The sequence below is a fragment of the Zonotrichia albicollis genome, chromosome 1 (genome assembly GCF_047830755.1).
Source record: "Zonotrichia albicollis isolate bZonAlb1 chromosome 1, bZonAlb1.hap1, whole genome shotgun sequence".
NCBI classification, from domain to species: domain Eukaryota; kingdom Metazoa; phylum Chordata; class Aves; order Passeriformes; family Passerellidae; genus Zonotrichia; species Zonotrichia albicollis.
The window spans coordinates 52,609,092-52,618,858 of record NC_133819.1 but is presented as its reverse complement, the minus strand read 5'-3'; the positions used below and the strand labels follow the sequence as shown (position 1 = coordinate 52,618,858).

The 9,767-nt window shown below is 45.2% G+C and overlaps 1 protein-coding gene across 1 annotated transcript; it reads right to left on the bottom strand.

Moving 5' to 3' along the window:
• Positions 1-1,920: 1,920 nt before the first annotated feature.
• On the bottom strand, positions 1,921-9,754 carry COA1 (cytochrome c oxidase assembly factor 1). Its single transcript, XM_005486984.4, has 4 exons — positions 9,656-9,754; positions 6,699-6,850; positions 4,734-4,810; positions 1,921-2,258 (listed from the first exon to the last, which is right to left on the bottom strand). Exons 1-4 carry the CDS (start codon positions 9,747-9,749, stop codon positions 2,162-2,164), a joined length of 420 nt encoding a protein of 139 aa, XP_005487041.1. The 5' UTR covers positions 9,750-9,754; the 3' UTR covers positions 1,921-2,161.
• Between the last annotated feature and the right edge of the window lie 13 nt (positions 9,755-9,767).

Below are 9,767 nucleotides of genomic sequence, written 5' to 3'. Positions count from 1 at the left end.
ATGGAGCCTCTTTGCAAGCTCTGCTTACCCAAGGCAAGGTAATAAAATCTCCAGTGTCACTTGTAAGGTTTGTGTGGGCCTGGAAAATCCAGGGCTGGAGCCAGGCCAGGCAGTGGTGTTGTGGCACAGCTTGCGAAGGCAGCATGGGGACGCTGTGTGTGCCAGCTCAAGGGACAGGGAGGCGGTGAGCAAGGGCTGTGCTGCAGGCTGGGGTGGCTGTGGCCAGATTTCTTGGACACTTGAGGACACCAGCCACTGGAGGTCCCAGGCTCACTGAGCACACAGAGGTGACAAAAGGCAGCTGGATGGCAATGTGTGCCAGATGCTCCCAGGGAAGATGCAGGGAGGGACTGAACAGGCTGGGCTTCCTCTCAACAGTCATGATATCTTTACAGATGAGCAACAAATCAAAGCTGCAGCCAAGGAAGTGGTAATTGATGGATGGGAAGTGGTTGATTTGGCTTTTTCTTGTCAGCTGTTTGATTTCCCACCAAACTTCTTCAGTGACCAAAAGCTAGAGTCGATCAAGCTCTGAGGCACCAGGTGGCCAGCAGATCTCCATATCCCTGAGGTGTTGTTCTGGCTAGTGGTAGTGCAAAATTAATGTTTTCATATCATATGAAATTTGATTTGGCATGTATTTTGTTTTGTGAAACCAGTAAACAGCAATTTTAATCTTAAGGCTGGGCAATCTGTCTTTTTTTGATTAATTCTAATCCTCTCCCTGGTGTGCTGGGCTTTCATGTGGGTTGGATCAGGTCTCACAAGAGCTGTTCATCCTGACAGCTCTTTGTGAAGTTCAAACTAAAGCACACATGTATTGTTTCATTCTAAAATTGTTTATCCGAGATGCCTTTGCTGTGGCTCTTCAGCATCTCCTTTCTAATTAGGCATTTGCTTTTCAGGTTTGTTCAAAAGCCACCTTGCCCAGTTTACTGGGTCATTTGTTAAAAAAGAAAATGCTTACCGTTCTTTTAAAATTCTTTGCTCTAGCTCTCCTTTCTCCACCACTCACGGCTCTTGAAAAGCTTTGCAGTGCCTTTGTGCTTGGTGGATTCCTTGGACTCAAATTTGGAAGAAGAGATGGAGAGGTGAGGAACAGAGAATGGAGTGGTATAAGCTCTGGGCTATCCTTAGCTACAGCCTCTCTTAATCTAGAGATTAAGCATCTCTATTACAGTGAATTCAAAACATTCTTTCGTCTGGATGTTCTTAAGGGCTCCTGTGTTACTTCCTGCTACAGACAGGACAGTTACTTGTATTTTTTCTGTGCCTGAGACTGTGTCTTAGGTTTTGCAATTGTTTGCATAGGCAGTTTGGGATGTGACTGGAAATTAATTGGGTTTGGGGAGTTTTTTTGTTAGTTTGGGGTGTTTTGTTTATTCCTCAACTTGCTTGGTGATGGCAAATTCTCTACCTGATGGCACAGTCAAAATCTCTTGTCATAGTCATAGGAAACCATGGCAGTGTCTTCATCTGTTCTGCACCCTCCTGAGTGTTCTTCCCCCTGAATGTCCTCCCCAGAACATATTGGGCAGTGTTGGTGTGAAGCAGTGGCTTCTTCTGAGTAACTTTCAGTGTGAGCAGTGAGTCTCTTCCTGGAATTCCTCAGTTGAGTGGCCTCAGCTATCTCATGAGCTTTGTAATGATAACTGTGAGGGTCCAAATCTGCCTCATAAGTGTAGTTGAGGGTGCTGCTGCTGAGCTTCACATTTGCTGCTTCATCCTCCCTGACTTAGGCAAGACCTTGTTGAGAAATGGGGGGAAACCGAGGCAGCAAGTCTTCTCAAAGTTTTGAGAAGCTGACTTGACCTGCCACTGTAAAACAAAGCTCAGTTTCCTGGCAGTGTGTTTATTTATTTCGAATTCATAATACCAGCACACACAGGGCATAACACATGACTTCTCTGCAACAGCAACTCTTATGCAAGATATTTATTTTAGGCTTCTCTTAAACACATGAATAAACCAGCAAAAGAAAGAAATTGCAATTACAACAGTAATGAGGTAAATCTTGGAGAGAAAATTGTCTTGAGAGCACCACTTTAAGTGAAACTGTCACTTGTGACAACTGTGTACATTCACAGAGACACAGCAGGATGCAATCGATTAATGGCTCCTTTGGCTCAATGGGAGGCGGAGATGCAGCTGTCCCTGATTTTTAGCCTTCTTGCACACCAATGCTTTCCACTGGAGAGTGGTAAACGGGAATATTCTGACCATCCCGCAGTTTCAAGGTGACATCCTGAAGGCACCAGCTGACACAAACCAAAGAAGATTTTTAACTCATAGCAATCACTTTTAACATGGTCAAGTCAGTGTAGAAACAGCTGGCTCAGAGAAGCAAATAATTCCACACATTTAGTGCTTTTAAAAATTCTCTCAAGTGTTTTAAAATGTGGTTTGTAAGCGCCAGCTTCTGAAAGCTGTTCTCCCAAATATCATGGCATAGCCCAGATTTAAAGGTCTGGTATGCATGTTCCTATTCGCTGCAATTCAAATAAAAACCTGCCAGCTCTTCTTAGGACATTCCTTCCTTGACCCGGTGCCTTTTTTCCTCTCCATCCTGCGGGTGCATTCCTTGCTCCACTCCTCTCCAGCCTTGGAGCCAGACAGTGTTGCTAAGGAATTATTCTGGCTTGGAAGAGTTTGAACACTGTGTGTTCGCTCAATGTGACTGCTGAAAACCTGACAGGGTACAACAGTGGTTACTCTAAGAAGGAAAATTGCATTTGTTGGAGACTGAGGGGGAGCCTGTTCCTTCCTCTAAGCTTTGCTCCAAACCCACTTCTGAGAAACTGCTCATGCTGCTTTTCCAGCTGGAAAGGACCATTATTTTGGGGTACTAAAATAGGATTTTTTCTAAAGCTCCTGGCACTGGCCCAGCTCTGCTTTTGCTGGAGTCAGTGTTGAGTACATACAATTAGGTAATTAGGCTGCTGCACCTCTGTGCAATGGATTTGCAGCAGGGCTCTGCTCAGCAGCCCTCTGCTCCCACCCCCAACCCAGGCTGAGCAAACAGGCTTGGGGGTGACCTGCTCGTTGCCCACAGTGTGGCCTGAGGGCTCAGCCCTTCTCTTGGTCACTTCAGGGCAGGAAAGAGGAATTTTGCAGTGCCTTGGCTGTCCTTGCCTCTGGGCATTCTCCCCATCCCTGTACTGTCTGCCTCTGGGTGAATGCCACTTCCTCCTGGACCAAACAAGATCACAGACTCCAAATTTTCTTTTTTGGTTGTCTTCTCTTTTATGAAATAAATTAAACACTATGGACAGTCTGCACACTCAGAGTCAGATGCATTTCAGCGGCTTTTGTGCCTCAGCTACTCTTGCACAGAGAACTCAACTCCTGCTGCCATTTAGCTCTGTCTGTATCAGTGTAAGAGCTGCCCTGGAAAAGCACTCATGAACCCTGCAGCATCCCACCAGGATGGCCTGCTTACTTGTTCCTTACTCCTAGCAGTTCTGCTGTTAGTTCCTCAGTGGGATGCAAGGGCACCAAGTCCTGTCTCAGCCACATGGGAAGCTATGCACAGGACCCTGCACATGGGTGAATTTGGTGGAGTTTTACAGATTTATCTGCCACAAATACTTTTACAGGCAGATGCCTTTTTTTTTTGATTTGCAGAAATGTAAAAAGAGCTCATTTTAAAACAAAACTCCGAGATATGTGTATGTACTGCTGTAGTTTAACATTTTTCAATTCTTCAATTATCCACACAGTAACTGTGAACGAGGAATAACAGGGGATTGTCTGTGAGGAGGGGGTAAGGAGGAGTGAGGAGATCAGAGGTCAGGCACCAGGGAAGTGAGGTGGGCAAGAAATGGGGCTGGGGACCCTTGGGGTTATCCCTGTTTATTAGGGAGGACGCCAAGTCCAGTACTGAGTTTCTCAAGTCCCAGCCTAGTGCCTTTCTCTTCCTTCCCATACTTACTCAGAAGAGTAATCCAGTAAGTCATGCTCATCTAATTATGAACAGAAAGCATCACCATATGGCTGGTGGCAGCTGAGTAAAGGTTTTGTAGCTTTCAGTTTCTAAACAGAGCTATCAGAAGTACCTAACAAGAGGTCTGCAACTAGTCAAACTTTTGAGTTCCTGTAGTAATTCTTTGCTCAGTTCCAGAAATCAGTTTACTGTTGACAAAGGAGGTTTTCAGGATTCAGTACTATGAAAATGTAAAGTCACTTCTATATGATATGGTATTAGAGTATCCTTCTACTATAATGCATCTGTTTCAGCATTTTTTTTTTAACCATAAGGACCACACTTCTGGGAGAGCTCAGAAAAACAAATGCTGTTTTTAGCTCACCTCACACAGCTGTGATATAATGTGTGATTCCCTTACTGCAATCTCTAATAGCAGACCAGAGTTAGGACTGCTGTTCAACAGCTCTGCACCTCTGTGGAGAGGTGGGGTGGGAGGGGGACCATGCTTTACCTTGGCTCACAGTATTTGGATATGCACTGAGCTACAGTTTGCAGAACACAACACAAAGGACTGGCTCATGTTCCTCTTCTATTTACATTCAGAGAGACAGATTCAAAATATTTCTCAACTAACTTACATTTTTGTCCTAATGAAGGTAATAACCTTTGACAAGACCTTCAGACAGGAGTTTCTGCTCAGTCTGTGTGCATGACCTCAGCACCACAGATGACTAAAGCAAACATCCTGCTCCAGTGTTTTCTCCTAGCACTTCTTTCCCATTTCTCCTGCCACCCCCCAGGTACGCACCACTGATGGGAGTGGTCCATCTCTGCGTTAATGTAGAGGCAGCCTGCTGATTTTGTTCCAGAAACTGGTAACTTTATCTGCAAATGTAAAAACACATTAGAGATTCAGCAAAGCTTATTATGAAACAGACATTTATTCCTTCCAGTCAAAGAGCTCACACCTTTTTAACTTTTAACACTATAATTTATTTTTTTACTGTATTTCAGAATTGGACTGATCTAACAGCTGACACGTGTGTGGCTATACAAGTATGCCTGCTCTGCCATGCATTAATCTCTCTCTGCCGAAAGAATGTACCATGTTACAGCTGCAACCCCCAGGGAAAACCACTGGCTCCCTGAAATATTTATGAGCAAACACCTTTCCTTACCAGAATGCATGGTCATCCAGAGGTGACCTGAACTGTCAGAGCTTCCCATAACCATTACAAGCCTGTAGGTTGAGATCTTCTTCATGTCAGTCCCTTAACACACACTGAGGCAATGAGATGTTCAGTGATTCTTTTTTTTCAGTGTTACAAAATTTATCATTTATCTGTTTAACAAAGAAAGCTGGAGCTGCAGCAGCAACCATGGCCAATTGCACTGGGTCTAATGCCTGAATAAAAGAAATTATTTAGGTGTAGCATTTGCTGGTGGTGATGCAATCACAGAGAAAATGCCAGGTGTTTGCCAACAGACCCAGGAGCTGGGAATGTTGTGAAGTCAGTAAATCGACCTGTGGTATAATGATGATTAACCAGTTTATTTCATGAGAACATGAATACTTAGGAGCATGAAAAAGCAGAGAAGAAAGTTGGTGATTTGTGTCTTGGGTGAGGTCAGTAGAAGGCAGGGTTTGACTTCATCCTGAGTCACCCAAGCGACCAGCATTCTTAAACAGTGACATAGGAAAACACCCGTGGGAAAGGTTATCTTCTTTTCAGTCAGTATATGAGATTGCATGGGGTTTTGCACAACTTTTTTCCCTTAGATATGTTCCCTGTGGAATCTATGAAACATGAGAAATTTTTTGGTTCGGGGTATCATGTAAATGCAGCCTGGCTGAAGTGAAATGGAAAAGTAATTTTATGTGAGCTGGTTAAAGGTTGGGGGTTTTTTAATCTTACCCTGATAGCTACATTCCTTCATTGTGCCATCTGATCCATTCCTTAATGCCCTTGCTTGGTCCGTGGCATTCATAACTACTCACCAGTAAAAACAAAACTATTCCAATGTGATGAGTCCCGAGTGAAGGACCTGGAGAAGTTGCTGGGGGCACTCGGTGTTAGCAAAACAAGGGAAGGGCAGCCAGTCATGGATTAAGGGCTAAAAACACCGATGGAAAGTACTCTTGAGGCATCAATGCCAAGTGGAAGTGGACTTTTGTGTTTGCAAGGTTTGCCTGGCCCAGCCCTCAGCTGATACAAGGCAGACTTGTGCAATACTTCAGCAGCCAGCACAGCATTCTCCAGTCACTGAGTAACCCTCATGCTCAGTCTCAGGCTGGGCAGCTGTTCTCAATGACACAAGCTTACAGGTGCTCTTAAAAACCACACCATTTATGCTGTACCACAGCATAGCCTGTAAGGAGCTGTAAAACTGCTCTCAATAAAGCCCTAAAAACTAGCATGGGACATATGGGGGGGGTAAAGGAAGGCAGGTGCTATTTTAAAGCTGGATATGATATGTCTCTGAAAATGATTTTGTGGCTTACAGTGTGAGGGGGGAACCGATTGTCTTGAGAGGTTCCTCAGCATTGTGTGATGGGCCCATACAGCACAACATGGAGATGCTGCTCTTGCTGTTTCTGTGCTAGTGGATTTATGCTCTGGAAATCCATTCCTCTTCCAGATCAACTGGTATTCCATCCTGCTGCCTTCCAGTGCCCCCAGGTGACTCATGAGCCGCTGAAAATCCCCTGGCTGATCTCTTGTCACCTGACATGTCGGGAAGCCACCCTGTGACACCGCCCGCCCGGAGTTACCCGCGCTCTTTCCGTGTCCACGCGATTGCTCCCATCTGTCAGGTGGATGTTGTGAACCTTAAGAGGGGGGGCACCCAGGGCTGCCAGGGCATCAGGATTGCTCTTCAGTTGCTCCAAAGCTTGCTGGTAATACTGGGTCCTGGCAAAACTTTCTAGGTGAGAGAAACAGGGTAGTGAGGAGACTGTTCACTTAAAATCAAAACAAGCTCACAAAAAAGAAAAAGACATTTTCTTCAGACTACCACACCCTCCCTGAAATACAGTCAAAACTATTAATTAGGAGAAATTTAGCTAAAGGACAAAGCACACCCTTACATCAGAGAAGAAAATGTTATTCAGCTCATTTAAGTGAAGAGGGCTCTGAACATAGCCTGTTCCATTCTGATCTACAGCTCAGCTTATGGCTCTGTCTCCCCACTTTTCATGCATTTGTAGGTTATCTAAAAGGAAGGGGAAAAAAGGGACAAGGATGAATATGTGAAATGTTCTGATAAAAATTCAATTTCTTTTTTTTTTTCTATTTGAGGCACACAAAATACTTTAAGAATGGAGAATATCTTACAGACATTGACAGGGGAACAGCTGCTGCTGTGGAACTCTAGCTGTGGTCTTGGTACAGCTTTCCAAGTGGCAGCTATGAACTTACAACTCTGCTGATGGATGCCTTAGAAGGGAGGCACTCAGAAGCACCACTCAATTTACTGGTGAAGCAGCCACAACAGCATTGCACATGGAGGACAGTTGCTGTTCTGTATGGCTGTGAAGTGCTGCACCGTGGTTGCAAATGGACAGGCCACAGATGAGGAGCTGGAGACTTCCTGACCCTCCTTATGGGGACAGAGATTTGCTTATTAACAGTTTTAAGGTTGTCTTGCTGGGGTTTCTAGATCAGCTTAACTTCACTCTTTTGACATCAAGAAGGGCAGAGTTAAGCTGAGAGTTTGTAGTTGTTAAATCCTACTCTGGCAACTCTGCCTTCACCTTTCAAAGAGTTTAAAACAAGGTGTAAGGTTTGTTTCTTGGCCTCTTGCCTGTCAGTATTAATCTTGGAGCATGAGGCAGAAAGGTGCTGCCCCCTCTCCCTAATTAGAGGCATCCCCTGTGAGTAGGCAGCATCCAGTTGGCATAGAAACAGCTTTGCTAGGCTGTCACCTGCATTGGTCCTCCTGTGTCCCCCAGCACATCCTAAGGAGCTCCGGCCAAAGGGGTTGCAGCATGCCTGCCCTTTAAATCATGGCAAACTTATAAATCATGGCAAACAGCCACTCAGACCTTGTGAAAAGTATGTTGTGTTCACCCTGCAGGTTGGAAGAGAAATGGATTCTAATTTCCTGGTGCTCCTACTCAGCTGTTCCTTGTTAGCACCTCATGCACTAGGCATTAAATGCCCAACTAATCCATTTGTCCTCACATCTTTTGGTAGAGAAGCTGAAAGCATGCTGGAGTTGGCTGAGCAGACTGCTTCCACAAGAAGGGTGTGGAGGTGATGAGAGTAAGTAGAAATAGGATTACCTGAGTATTTGTACAAGCTTGCACAGAGACCACGTGCATGCAAACTTTCCTTAAGCCTGAAGGAAGGGAAGGGAAAGAATCCTTTTCCACTGCTCCCACCCCTATGGAGGCCACTTGCTCCTCAGTAGTCCATGTATGGGCCAGTTCTGTGCACTGGACAGAAGGCACTGGGACAGCCCCAGGCATGAGCCAAGGGAGGAAGGCTCTAAGTGTGGCTCCTGTGTCTGTTTAGAGGACAGAGAAGGACACACCTGGCTGCAGAAAATGTCCTTTCAGCAGCCTGGCTGAGTTATCAGGCAGCTGCTCAGTGGCCACTGAAATGACAAGAGGGCCAGAAGTAGCCACTGTCATGTGCCCCTTGACTGCACAGCCAAGGCATGTGGGGAACCAGCCCTAGGGCTTGCTGTGTAGCACAGGGGGCGGCTAACAGTGCTGAAGCTGAAAATTAAAAAATGCTAATGTCCTTGTTAAAGCCAGATTCAATATTTTAAAGCATAAGGATCATATTTCTGTCATGTACTCCAGAGCTTGGGGGCATGAGCTGCCTGAAATTAAAGCCTGCTTTCCAGCCCTGTCTGATTTGTTATTAATATGTGTAAAATGAAGGGGAGGTTTCAGAGCTTATCTGAGGGCTTGAGAAACAGGCTTGGCTACACTTTTTTCTGGCAGCATCCTCTGATATCAGGGTAGGTGAAAAGCAATACCGTTTGATAGCACCAACAAGGAAGAGGCATAGGGCCAAGAGGCCTATGGCACCCCCTGAGAGAGAGGTAAAGCTTACTTCTGCTCTGATGCTAACTATCTAAAAGCAGCTTTAGAAAAAAATAAACATGTATAATTTGGACTAATAATGTGGATTCTTGGCCAAAGACACATGGCAACTAGAGATAAACAACTAGATATAAACAGCAGCATCACCTGTTTAGCTTTTCTCTTTGTCCTGGTCTTCTCAGTGCTGACTGCTCCTATCTGTACTTCATTGAGGAGAAACTCATGATTTCTTAGCACTTCGCAGGTGTGTTGTGTTTAAGGGCCAGCACCACACAGAGATTTACAGATAAAACTGCTAGACTTTAACACCTTCTCACAGATGGTCCTCTTTTACTGCCCAGTTACAAAATCCCAGTTAAGAAATGAAACCTGCATTACTGCAGGTGAAGCTTTCACTTCACCATTACCCTCAGGAAACCCTCAAAAACCAGACTTTCTTCTGACCACAACAGCCTGCTCCCTATGCAATATGCGCCTCTGGAAACGCACAGCAGCTCTTGGGAGAGCAAAAGCCCTGAGGATGAAAAAATGGAGCCCACAGAGGCAGAACGCAGCAGCTCTTTCCTTAACTTTATCTGCTTCTCACAACTCGCATGCTGCTATTTTCCCCACTACACAAAAGCCAGTGAAAGGGGCAGAGGAGAAATAAGGTTGCTAACAACACCAAGACTTGCTTTGCATAAGATTGTACATCACGATGCATCCCCCGCCGCTGAACAGTCCCATGAAAACAGCCATTTGCTGCAGCTTTCTCAGAGAAGCTGGCATTTTTCCTCCCTGAAAAGA